Source organism: Antrostomus carolinensis, unplaced genomic scaffold (assembly GCF_000700745.2).
Source record: "Antrostomus carolinensis isolate BGI_N321 unplaced genomic scaffold, ASM70074v2 scaffold53294, whole genome shotgun sequence".
Taxonomy (NCBI): Eukaryota; Metazoa; Chordata; class Aves; order Caprimulgiformes; family Caprimulgidae; genus Antrostomus; species Antrostomus carolinensis.
In genome coordinates, this window is record NW_010313870.1 from 998 (window position 1) to 15,306 (window position 14,309).

At 33.6% G+C, this 14,309-nt stretch overlaps 1 protein-coding gene across 1 annotated transcript in view; it reads right to left on the minus strand.

Annotated features, from left to right (window-relative positions):
* Nucleotides 1-8,402: 8,402 nt before the first annotated feature.
* The window catches only part of KIF18A (kinesin family member 18A), a gene marked incomplete at its 3' end in the record, with an annotated part of 18,655 nt that continues 12,748 nt past the window's right edge, over nucleotides 8,403-14,309 (minus strand). The window contains exons 9-12 of the mRNA XM_010167446.1: nucleotides 12,886-13,048; nucleotides 11,268-11,432; nucleotides 10,008-10,129; nucleotides 8,403-8,641 (exon numbers count right to left, since the gene is read on the minus strand). Coding sequence (XP_010165748.1) covers nucleotides 8,403-8,641; nucleotides 10,008-10,129; nucleotides 11,268-11,432; nucleotides 12,886-13,048 — 689 coding nt within the window. The remainder of the gene's footprint in view (nucleotides 8,642-10,007; nucleotides 10,130-11,267; nucleotides 11,433-12,885; nucleotides 13,049-14,309) is intronic.

A 14,309-nucleotide genomic window follows, 5' to 3' on the forward strand; every position in this document is an offset into this window, starting at 1 on the left:
GGGAGGATGGAAGAGGTAGTATCAAAGTGTGCACAAGTAGCAAGTAAATTGGATGCTAATATATAGGCCACAAATCTATTCTATGTTGCCAGAACTTAATTCAGTAATGAAACCATTGAAAAAACAAAGCAAACATCTATTCCTCACTCAAGGGCTCAGTTTCAGGAAGAACAATGTTTAAACTACTATGGTTCAACAAATACGCAACATCTTACCCAACAATGCATAAACAATAAAAGCAGGTTAATTTAGGCTAAATTGCTTATGGAAAAGGACGCCTGGACAATTACACAATCAATTACAATTCTATTATGCTGTTTTCAGCTGTGAAGAAATACAAACACAGAAAAGACAGGCCTGAGAGGACTACTTGACATGCAATAACCAAACTGTGAATTTGTGTGTGTGTGCCTATGTACAGTTCACTTCACTATATATATATGGAAAGGACTTTTTTTGTTAAAATGCAGAATACATTATTTTCTTATACCTAATCTTAGACTAATTCACAGTCAACATTCACCAGGTGAAGTGGGGCAGGTTGTTGAGACTCAGTAGCTCATAATCTAAACATTAAGCTAATTCAGAATATTCTCCATGAGCAGTGAAATGGAAAGTAGTAAAACAGGGACTGTGTGTTCCCCAAATAATTTTTACCTCCACCAGAACCAATATAAGGTATCTTGTTGGTAACAAGCAAGAAACTTATTTACAAACCATTTTCAACATGTACTCTGTGATATTATCAACAATGCTATGCTTCATTAATGTGCTTGCTCTTTAATTTTGGTTTCATGAGTACAGTATTATTTGTCTGTGTAAAAGACGAACATTTCTTTCTTTCATAAAGATATTTCCAAGTCATCACAACCAAAAATTGAGGCCAAAATTTTATTTTAAAGATTTTTTTTTTTGACAGTTCATATCCTTAAATATAAGAACAAGCTTTTTCTAATGATTCCAATCTAGTGTTTGAAAATAACTATCTATTTATTGTCACAATAGGACAGAGAGGTTCCAGTTTCAGAAAGTTTGCTTACTGTAAGACACTGAGGTTTTGCTAATGTCCTAAAGTTACTAGGAAGGAAGTCTGACAGACAAACATTTTGTTGAGTGCCAAGTTTTAGAAGCCTCTGCAGGACTAAATACTGGAAGCATTTTTAAATTAACTGTAAATGCAAGCATTTAAACCATGAACTAAATAGGTAAAGAACGCGAAAGTATTGCCAACATTAATAATTTGTTGAATTTCATCATAATGAACTGTATTTCATCCTGTAATACTAGTACATTAATAAAAATAAAGTTGCAGCAATTCTATATAAGGCAAATATAAGCTGTTAGTAAAAACTCAGACCTATTTTAAAAAAATCTATTTATTTTTGCAATGAAACTCATTGTAAAACAAAGTTAAAAGAAAACTAGTTTGTCTTGCCAGTTAAGTATTGGAAAGCATATAAAACATTCAAGGAGTGTCCCTTCTCAAAGCTCTTTGTGAAAGCATTAAGTTGCTCCTAACACAGTAAACAAGAAAGTAAACAAAAAACATCACCAGCAACATCATGTTTAACTTGGGTTCACTAAATAACATAAACCAAATATGATGTGACAAAAAACCCCAAAACACAAACCACCTCATCACTCCCATTTCATGTTAGCTTGTTGCTATACAGTGTGCAACTCCAAACAGTTACGATACATGAATACAGCAAGAAAAACATTTAAACCCACAAAATAAAGGAATGTCAGTGTTTTTATTTCTGTCTTAATAAGGAAGCAAGATACTGGAGTCAGTTGCTAATTTTTTGCAGGTGTTTTTAATAACTTCCTTTGAGAAGTTTAAATAAAATGGACTCAGACAACAATAGCTGCTACAAAAACACAACTCCTATAGATTCTAGGTGACTTCAAATGGTCATGGTATCAATTAAAAAAAAAATCATTACTGAATATTTTTTCCTGAGAACCTATTTTCAAACACTTCAAGGCTACTCAATATTATTAAAAACACTGATATTCAGATTTTATATAGACATAAATCCTTATTGAAAGAGAAAATTTAGTTCCACAAGCTGACACAAAAATAACATGTCTCAAACTGAAACACCGTATTTTGTCTTTCCTACTAAATTCTTACGATTTCAGCACAATGTTGTCTAAACAAGTACTGAATATTTCAGCAAACAACTTTCTTGCAGTAAGAAACAGGAGATACCCCATCATATCACATACTAATTTTAGCACCAAGAGCAATACTTGCCTCCCACAGAACAGTGACACTGTTGAACTCAACGCAGCACACTGTGGCAAAGCCCATAATTATAAAGGGATTCCAAAATAAAAATTTGACAAACTTAGAAGAAAGAAATCTACTGGCAATTATTACATGTGATTGTTTCAATGGGATTTCCTATTGCACTGGAACTGGAAACTGCAAGACAGCTGACTCTAGATTTGTCCTGTAATTGCTGTCTGTCTGAGGAGTGTGTTACTGGTAACCACTAAATACAGGGTACTAAAAATGGGATAGTGATGGATCAAGCATAGCTATTCGTATTTCCTTAAAAAACATATCTAAATAGCTCCTGAATGGATGTCTAATGCTAATCATTATGTGTTGTCATTACTTTTCTACTGAAAGACAAACACCATGTTCCAACTCCAAAGAAAATCTCCAAATCTGTTCCATAACAAGGCAGGGAAATGATAATATTTACGATTTCTATTTGCTTCACATTTTATGGCCAGTTCAATCTTTTGCATCAGATGATCATCATGATTCAGTAATATTAAGTTTACTTTTTATTTCATATACAAAAACCAAATCACTATATACTTTACAGAAACATCTTCAGTTAACCTGATGGAGTAGCTTAAAAGAAAAATTTAGAAGTTGTATTTCCTCAGCTAGTGCTTTTAGCTACAACACTTCTGTTTAAAAATAAGCATTATTCCAAATATATTTTAGAGAATAGACCACATTTGCTGACCTTTAATTTCAAGCTGATGATTATAAAAGGTAATTGTCAGAATTCTTTTAGATATTATTTTTCTTAAGAGATTAACTCAGAAATTAAAAATAAAATCCTCCACTGACCAAGCATCCCCCATCAAATAGTATGAGGTGGTTTTGGTCATTAGTTTGTTGTATTATCTGCCCCAACAGACTACTCAGAAGTTTTATCAGTCAAGAAACATAGCAATATCAGATATTTACAGCCCTGTTAGTTAATATGAAAAGCAGTATTTGTGAAACATGAGTCACAGCAAAAGCGAGTAGAGATCATGACAAGACAACTCTGACGAATTGGGTTAGTTCTAATTGACGTTTGGGACAAAATAATGGCCAAGACTTTTCTTGTAGAACTCATGTTAATACATGCATGAGGGGATTATTTCTGGAAACTGTGCTAAATTAAGTCTACCAGGTTGTTCTGCTAAAGCGAAATAAAATATTAATGTATTCATTTCAATAAACATTTCTGTGCTACCAGTGATTGATCCAATTACTATACTAATCATACATTTTGATTCTTTTAACAACTGACTCATGGAATTTCAAATTGCAAATGAGGCCCAGTGAATGTATTTCAATTATTTAATATTCATGTGACCCAAAGGCATCACTGTGATGGCCAGTTTCACAACAGTTTCACAAACAACAGCTGTGAACTGAAAAAGGCTAAAATCCAGGCTGCATTCTGGTGAGGCCCAATGGTCAAGGTATACTATTTTACACAGCATGAGAAAAAAATAAAGTCATATAGGACAACGTGAAAAAGCTGCTCAACATAAGACAAATCTTTCCTATATACAAGACACGTGCTTTTCCTACTTTTAATCAAGTATTTTATGACATACAACTATACCCCAGTTTTTCCTGCCATGCAAAATAATAATAAATTGACTTTACTTTCAGATGTTTGTGACAAGGGGAGGTAATGGATGTCTTTTCTTTCTTTTCCTGTAAATCAATTCCATTCTCTCAATGGTAATGTACAGTAAGGCTTCCGGAAATGGAATGCCTGAAACAATGCCAAGAACTTTCCCATTCACAGAAATACTTGCAAATACCAGTCATAGCTCTCTACCCATCAGTCCATACTCTATGAACGCTGTATGGTTCTCCACTAATACCCAAGAATGAGGTCTGAATACATTTTAAAATGAACTTATGGTGTTTTCATAGCTTCTGCTTTACTTGATGAAATAGTTGAGTTGTTCATGAGGTTGCACATTTATGGTTTCATGAAGTATACACAAGTTTAATCTAATTTTTTAAATATATTTCCAAACAAAAATTATAGTGGAAAACCAGAATTTCCTCTACAAAACAAATCACAATAAATAGTTAGTATGGGTGGATGCTTAAAATAGGAGCATACAGTGATGAAACAATAATTTAAAAAATATCTTCCATATTAATATAGTAGAAAGTATGGTTAAGAAGTTACAGAAACCTAATGTTAAGGCTTCATAAAGAAACTGAGTTGGACGAGGTTGCTGATTAATACAGGAGGCTGGTAAAGGTGCATCTCTAACTCTCAGAGCAAGACATTTTATAGGCTTTAAAGGTTTTGAAAGTTAAAGGAAAAAACAAGACAGAGGTCTACTCCTGCAGTGAAGCGCTGTGTGTGCTTTGGCAAAGCTTATGAGGTTTAACTAGCTTCTCTAAAACCCAGAGTTTTTAAGAACAAGAATTGACTATCTTGATAACTCGATCATAGAAAGTTATAGAATTAATGGCCAAAGAGTTTCTTGATCTTTGATCTTTTCCTCTCCCACTATTACTTTATGTTATTTATTACCTAGGAGACCTTTCCAAGGAAGAAATCTTCATTAGAAACAAAGAGTGCAATTCAGCTAAAATTCTTTGGTATTTTGAAACTCCTGATAGAAAGAAGGATCTTATAACAAAGTAATATCAAAATCACTTCATACAATAAACTAAGCACATTTGGAATATATTTTTCAAAACTTATTTCTGCAAGCGACTATCAACAGAACCTCAAATAAAAATCCCTACCCTTTCACCTTTGCTGTCATTCCCTTTACTCTTTTTAGATATTTTTTCCATATCAGTTACTAGTTTAACTTCCTTCTTCAGGATCAGATTGTCGAATGTAGTGAATTCCAAAGAAAACCATGAGAAGTTAAGGCCCTGCTTTCAGGGCTTTTCTTATTCTACAGAAATGATTCAGCTGCTTCAGCCTTTTGGGGACACAATTTATAGTCAGAAAAGTTATTTATATGATTTAAAGCATTTTAATTTTTATGTGAAAACACTCAATAAAAATTCATTTGCATTTGAACATTGTCAGGGCTCCCTCTAAAAGGGCTGCCAGCAAAAGATTACAGTGTTATTAAAAAGTTTGTGCAATGATTAGTGCCTCAAGTTTTATGACATGCAGAATTCAGCTGTTTCCTTTAAGTACAGATGTTTTTCTGCTTCACTATTATAAATACATAGTCACTGGTAACTTTTAATTTGTTAATAAATTTGAAATTTCCAAATATGGATACTGCATACATCCTTAGAGTCTTTTGAGTTCAACAAGAGTTATGTGATTATTACCTTCATAAGCTTACACTGAAGAGGAATTTATATTGTCCTCGGAAATCATATGGTTTTCTACATGAGTAGCATCTCATTTTTGCAGAGGGATCTCAAAAACCAATATTATTGGAAATATGTGTTAACATAGGTTCAAAAGCAACACATCACATTTGCTACCAGCAGACATAGCTCACTCTCTTCCACTTAGATGGTCTAGACTTGCATTTCATATGAAAGAAACATTACATTGCCACCAATTTTCTACCACATTTCTATCTCAGATTATTTAGAAAAGAAACTTCTGAGACACTAGCACTAGGTGACATATTTATATTAAATGGGAGATTTAAAAAAAAATTACTGTGCTCAACTTATAACATGAAAAATAAGAATCAAATCACAAGAAATGAACTGCATTGCTCTTTCCTAAAAAAATGACAAGTCAAAGTCCATGCAATTATGTTATATGTTAAATATGGATTTTTATATAAGGAATAATGACTGCTGTGTAGCATGTGGCTAATGGTTTTGTTGGGTTTTTTTTCCTCCATCTTGGGACAAAACACTATTTCCTTCCCAACATCTTGAACAAATTATAAATAATACAATATCAATGCGCCAAAGGTGTGAGAGGATCTGTATAAATCTTCCTTTTTATTTGTTCACTAAGTTCTTAGGTCAGCTCTTGCTAACATTTGCCAAGCATGCTTCTGAGATGACTTTAGGGAGAAGGAATTGGATTCTTGAATAATTTATTTCATCTTTAAGGGAAAAAAGAAATTACTACATCCTTCCTATTTCTGATTGGGATGTTGCCCTTGTACTACTTCACATTTTCCCATGCTAATGCATTTTTTCTGATTTATGTTTTTTTTTTTCTTGATAGTTTGTTGTATACATTCTGCACAAGAGAGATGGATTTCTATAATGTATCAGCTAATAGTTCAACATATTTTAAACATGAATTCAAACATAAAATTGAAGAAGAGCTCTTTAATTGCATTTATTTTGTGTTCAACAGAAAAAAAATTAAAGCACTTGTAAGTGGATTACTTTTTTCCACCCTACCTCCCAAGGTGTAAGGAAATGATTGTGTCAACACCAGAGGCACTCTAGGTAAGGACACATTAAGAAAAAAATGATACTGTAAAAATATTGTTTGAAAAGAGTTTTGTTTTTCTGAGCAGAGCTGCTACTGTTCGTATTTACTTATTATCTCAATATTTTAAAATTAAATAATTGAATGTCCAATTAATAATTTTCAGAACCTTATTTTTTTCTAGTATGCAAAGCCAATTCTCAATTCAATTCCAACTCAATTTCAAATTCAAATGGCTAATGTCAAGTTCTCAGTACTTTAGTACCTAGTAGCAACATGTCTTATTCTGTACAATGACTTTGGTTTTGAAATTTTTGTACAACAACGGCTACCTGTTGTGCAGTAAGTACTGGGGGGGAAAAGAGCTGTTGAAGAAATCTTATTTTATGTTGGTTCACCAACTTAAGCTGCTAATGAGACAGCGGGGTAGGTTGTTTGTGAAGATTAAAAATCTTCAGTAATTTGGGAAATAAAAATCCTAGCAGTATCTAAAAGTACCAACACATTTATGCAACTAGTCAAAAACAAATAGAAAGAAAACACAAACAGCTGAAGAGGTCTGAGGTGTGACACCTCTGAGAGGTGTCTTGTTAGAAATTATCGTAACCCTTCCTGTAAGCTAAAGTTTACAAAATTTGGAGGACAGTTGGTTATACCATGTTTTCTCCTGCATCTAATAAGAGGGGGAAAGGAGAGAATGTAATGTCTCCTATTTCCTTTTCCAAAGATGTTAACAAAAATAAAAATACCACAAAAGATTTATATGGACATCTTCAGACAAAGGCATCATTTACAGATGTAAAATGTCCATCTCATCTGAAAAATATGGTGTTCAACAACATTTAGAACAAGAGAATAATTGGAAAATCTCTGCATAAGACTTGCAAGACAACCCCTCAGATTAAGTCTAATGATATTAATGGACTGAAATGTTTATGACTTAAAAGTTCATATGCAATTTAAATAATAGTTATCTCAGTGTTAATTTCAGTAAGAACAAATCTGGCCTCTTACAACACAGGACTATGAGAAAGGTAGAACAGAAGTACATTAATCAAGAACTCTAATGAAACTTAATAGTGTCAGAAAGTAAAATTCACAACAAAGATATCCCATATGTGACAAGACAATCTCTACAGTCAATATTTAGTTAGAACCTGTATTGTCCAGTTTACTGGATCTGTATTTGGGTACCACTCCCTAACTATTCTGCCAGAAAAAAGTTCCCCTAAAACAAAAATTAAATGAAAATTAAAAATTAAATGAAAAATATCCTATGATATAAAATAAATACCAGCCAGGAACATGGCTTCATGTTTGCCTTGCACTTATACAATACAGTCTCCAAGGAAGAATCCCACTTTGCTTTTGCCATGACAGAATAAACAGACTAGAAAACCATTTTTAAAAGCTATATTCTTCTTTTTGTTTAAAAATAGTGATAAAACAATTAAGAATACCACTACCTTTTATTTTAGTGACTTTCAAAGCTTTGCAGAATATATTTCCATCACTACTGTGATTTTCTAAAAGGTTGCCAGTCTATTTGTTGAAAAAGTAAACTTATTTCCTATATCTAACTAAGAACGGTATAAAATTTATAGAAAGTGGGTCTGAAGATCAGTGTTACTTTTGGCTTCAGTATTTGCAGAAGTGTGCATCCACTGTGTTTATGGATGACATATAGCTTTTGCAAGAGACATTTAAAAGCATTTGCAACACTGAACAAATTGACCATGTACTTACGGCATGGCGTGTTTGGTCTGCTCACAAGCTGTGGGAATGCAAAGACAGCTGACAATTCCAGTTCATGGTCTTGATTTTTTTCCTTTTCTTCAGTCTGGTCAGCCCAAACTACTGATTTTTGTCTTTGAATCAACTGTTCAACCTCCGCAAATTCAGTCTCAGATAAATTATTTGTCAAACCAGCTTCTTTCAAAGTCAGGTATTGTTTGCGAAGAATTGGAAGCAAAGTATTTAGTACTCTGTAAAACAACAAGAGGTGAGACAAATATAACTAAATCATAACTAATCTGATCCTTACTAGCATTGCCGCTATTAGAAATACTGGGTATTTTTTGCCCTTCTCACCCCTTCCCTCCCCCATGTTCTGCTGTGTAATTTATTTTGATTTATTTTAGGGGAATACCATACACTAAGAGGAAATATTAGTGACTAAGAGTGATTTTTCTCTTTTGCAAGATCTTGTATTTCACTCTAAGCATTTACTAAGTAAATTTTTCTCTCAGTGTCCAAGATCTTCAGTCCCTCAGACAACACGGAAATAGTCAGTATATCTTGACTGAGTTCTGACTTTCTGAAATTAATTATCAGAGAAATTAAGAGTATAAACCAACTAATGTGGTTTAAACCAAGCACATCTTGATTAGATGTGCATAGAACCTTATTAGAAGCCTAGTCCAAATAAATCTAGATATTAGGATCTGTAATTAAAGAATGGAATATATTAAGAGCCATACACAATTGCAAATCAAATCAAAGTGACAGAAGTTTATGAATTTTACCTGAACACAGGAATTCATTAACTGTGGTGTCAGCTGCAAGACTAAACAGCAGGTTCAAGCGATAGGGAAAGGGATATGTCCATAAAAACCCAAAGAAGCAACTTTTTTATTACTAACAATGTAGCTTTAAAATGTTTGCTTTCAGTTTTGCAGGTTTATGTATTAGTTTTTGTAATGTTTATTGTAACATCCTTTTCTGCAAAGGAGGAAAAGCTAGTAATTTCATTTTGGTATTATTTAGTTATAAATTTGATATAGTTATTTACTGAACAGATTTGTGATTACTTCCCATTCCTCATGTCACACTCTCAAAGCTAGTCTGCAACATTTGCACAAGACTGATAATAAAAAAATAGCTGATGCTCACCTGCAAATTCAGCTTTTTTCAGTCTGACTAGCAATGTATGAGTTTAATAATAACAAGTTTTAATACACATAAATTAATGTCTACTATACAAGAAATTAAAAGAAAATACAAACACTTTAAAAAATCAATACTGCTGTTCAACACAGAACAAAATAAGACACCTTGATCTATTGAACAATTCATAACAACTATGCTAAGAAGAAGATTAAGTAGAAATAAGAGACTCTAGACTATACCTGCAGTTTCTGGTAAACAATGATGGATACAGACCAAGATTTATGAATTTTTATTATTTTGCATATCTTTTTGCTTAAAAACCCCACAATTCTAACCTAGAAAAAAAGTTTGAGAAAAATCTTGCTTTTGTTTCAGCTAAAACTAAATCCTATAGATGTGTCTTCCAAAGTTACAAATATCAGAATGTAAGTCTTATCATGCCTGCTATGAAATCATACTTACTTTTCTGTCTGCTTATAATGCTGATCTTGAAGGGACATCAGAGATAACATGTGCTCAATCTGGGCTTTCAGGTCCTTAACTTCTAGGTTTAAATGGCAACACTGCAGATCTTTGTAGAGTTCCTTAGGAAATTAGCAAGAAAAAAATAAAAAACTGCACATCAGACAGACCGAGAAACTAAAACGTAAACTAAAAATAATACTATTTCATCCTATTTTGAAAAGTAAACATGGACTGTATCTATGTTTGATGATAGAAAAGTAAGAATTGTTTGATTTTTGTTTACATGCATAAATATGGCTTTGTAGATTATTTTGACCAATAGTGGATGTGCTGTAATTAGCATTAAGAATTCAACAGGCACACATGTATGCTTATCTATGCTTGCTCAAAAATGTTTGCCTCTTTTCCTGAGTACTTGCCCCATATTTGAATCTCAGTGACAGTCTGAGACAAGTTTTCACTGTAGTCAGCCATCTTCTTGAGATGCAAGTATCTCGTTTAAAATATCTTAATTTCCTTTAAGGTATTAACACATTTTAGTAATCCCACTAAAAGTACAGGTATTGAAATATATTCCTTTATAAGAGTCACATAGTGCTCATTACACTATTATTTAATAGCACTCCAATTGCTGGCTGAAACTAAAAGGCAGGTAGGAACAACCCCTCACCTTTCTTTTCATCTTCTTGTTCCTACACAGACCTTCATCCCTTCCCTTCTGCCAGCTCTGGTGCTTGCCTGAGGCTGCACCGAGCTGACTCTACTTGCTAAGACTTGGCAGAGAAATTAACATAATTTCCCACTTCTTTCCCCCTTTCTACTCTTCCCCTAACACCCTGTAAATAAGAAGGTTTTTCTGGCCAGGCTAAGAATTAGGTTGTCACAGGGTTAGGTGATTATCAGGAGCTACTGTAAAGGCAAGAAGTGTATGGCCAGGAGCAGGACCAACACCCTGGCAGCCATTAGAACTGCTCAGCCATAGCATACTTACTCCCCTTAAGCATGCATTGTTGTATGTAATTGTACACTTTCATGAACAAGCAATACTTGCACAAACAACAAAGTACTTTTAGGGCAGAAGAATGGGAACAGCTAACACTAGAATTTGAAACGACCCTGAAAGAATGGCAGAAGCTATGAGTAATAGTGAGACAAAGAGAGGAGAAAAAAAAAATAAATTAAATAATCTATTTTTATCAAGAGTCAGATGTTGCCTACAATGCATGAAGTCTGCCCTTGAAGTGAAAAGCATTTTACCTTTGGAATACACCCATCTTGGCCCAGGAGGCGCATTTCATTTTCAACACGATGCAGCCAATTGGTATTTTCCTCAAGATGTTCGATCTCCTCTTCTTTCTTTTTCTGCATGTGTATGCGGTGGGTTCTAAGCATTGCAAGCCTTTGATCCCGTTTGCAAGTGGCCTAAAAATCAGCATTAACAGGGAAAACTTCCAAATTACTTTCACAAATGTCTCTACATAAAGAAAGATTTTTTCCATAGTTTTATACTCAACTGGGCATAACAAACATTTTACATTTTTGATCAGTTTAACAGACGTGAAGTAGCACATTCTCTTTATGGGCATTACCAAATTAAAATGGGCATTACCAAATTAAATCTAAACATTTTCTTTTTTTTTTTTTTTTTCCTGGAAGCCCTTATAACAGAGACTATAGTAATTTGATTATTCCTTTAAAGAATAGTACATTGGATTTGATCAATTTCAATACTTATAAGATAGTCACTCTTGACCCTTAGTAAATCACGTGTTTAAGTTAACTAAAGACAAAACCAATATCTGAGTACAGTACTGGTAACATTCAAAACAACAGTTAAATCAGCTCATAAAAAACATTGGTATGAAATAGAGTGTATGAAGGTATAACTCCTCATTATGAATAGAGATACAGCTACGCTCCGTTGTAAGCAGCATTTAAAAGAATGGCACAGATAGAAAATATTACTTTGAAGTTCGTAAAAGAGAATTCTAGAACACATTAGTCACTTGAAATACCTTCATTAATGACAATCAAAAACATGTGATATATTTTCACTCTGACATTTATCTAAGGGCCAAATTTCATGTGAATCACTTGGGAAAAAAAAATAGTCATATGGTAAGCTATCATGTTTGGCCAAATGCAGATTGTTACTGTGACTAAGCAAGGTAAGCCTCACCCTCAACTTCAGATCTACATAAAACATATATTCCTCTAAGCTGATTTTTATCAGGAAGATTAAGATGCTATCTAACCATGCTTACTTATTTATACTTTGATTCTTCTAGAAAGACATGCGTATTTAATATTGCATAACAGCAACTGTTCATACTTAATCCCCAAATTCTTCTCTTAAAATTAAAGGCAACTAAATGTAATTATTTCAGTTCACAGGACACTGTCATTAAGCAGCTATCCAAACATCTGCCTGGTGACAACTGAAAACACCAATAATAAGAATCTGTCTTGTTTAGCACAAGGTCCACGCTTTTCCTTATGAAGCAGACTAATGGCTGTACCATACACACGTGAACTTGCTTTGGTTTTGGACAAGAACACCAGAAGTCTCCTAAGTATAGTGAGGTCTCGAGTAGCTATGACAACCAAGGCTACATAAGGACAAGCTGAAAAGTTTTCATGATTAGCAGCAATAAGCACATCAACAGTTTTCTGTGCAGCATGGAAAAAAATAGCACATCTGGCATTACTACAACTGTATTAACATCAGAAAATGTTATCTGAGTGATCATCGGTGTGTCCCATTTTAATTAAAATTTAAGCATTGACAAATTATATAATTAATTAAGCAAAATACATACATTACTAGAGGAAATATTAAGAGACGATACATTGTATTTCATTATAGAAAACTCACCTTTTCTACTCTTTCTTCAGAGCACAGCAGTTGAATTTGTTCATGACACTGTTTCTGGTAATATGTCTTCAGTGCATTTTCTTTCAGATGCATTTCCAACTTGAGGTATTCCTTTCTGACATCCTCACGGTTTGCAAACACATTTTTAAGGATTTCTTTGTATCTATTAGAACCAAAGGATAAGAATAAACAATGGATTACTTACTAAAGAGTTTTTTAATGATCGCCTCCTTTACAAGGGGAACTTTCAATTCCAAGTTCAGAAGTTAATAAAATAAATATAAAAAGATTACGAGGAAAAAAATTAAGTCTGTAATAGATGCGCACTAAATAAAGTGTCAGTGTGTCAGTAAAGATTTTATGAACTTGAACTGGAAATGGGATGTGCAATTTTGAAGAGGTCACTACAAATAAAACATTTATTTAAGAAGATGATACTGGGATTCAAAAGAAAGACATCTGGAACTTCTTCACATGTCTTATCTCTACCTCCAAAAGACACTAAATATTTATGTTCTCTACTACTTATACCAATTTAGATCTGTTTAGATCAGACTACTGTTGGCACAGACACACAGGTCTCCTTCAAAACACCTGCTAGTTATCTCTCAAAAAAGGAAAATCACAAAAGTGTCTTCAGTTGCTCACTTTCTCTGAAGTTTTCTTGTACAGTTTTAATCACTAATGGATGACAAAAATCAGAACATGCATCATGTTTTAACACATGCTAGGCTAAATAGGGGGAAAAAAAACAAACTAGTGAAACACACACAGAATTTAGAAATAATATTACTTTAAGGAATAAAATAGTCAGTTGCAGAGTATTAGAGTTCTTACCCTACACTGTTACTATCTATACAATCTGCACTACTGTAATATCTGTTGCACAAATGGTTGGAGAATTTTTTGCTTTCATAGTATCCATAGAAACATGGTTCCACCCAGCTACCTGGGAAACACAGCAACAAGAAATGAAGGTGAGTCCTCTCTCTGTTTCTCTCACAGTAAACCCCTGGGCATAATTTAAGAGAGGCTGCAGATTCTGATTCTACATACAGTCACTGTGAGAAACTATTACTGGTAAATCAACCCTTTTTGTACTTAAAATCATCAGTGTCCCAAATATAGCACCAAGTATAGAAGCTTTTGCAAAGTTCCTGCCTTGAGCTGGATTCACTCTTTCAGTGAGTACACTTCTATTCTTATGGAGTTATCCATATACTCTCTTCTTCACTTAAAAATGACCAAGTGATCCTGTAGGCATATCCACCAGGGTATGAACTCTCTGGATTACCTCGTCTCAAAAAGCAAGTGGACCTGTTGGTGGTAGTTCTAAAGCCAGTGTCCAGCGTCTACCTCAACAGACTCAAGACTTAAGGATTGGCGAACAAAGCCCGCATCTCCAGGCTTTAGACAACAGATAG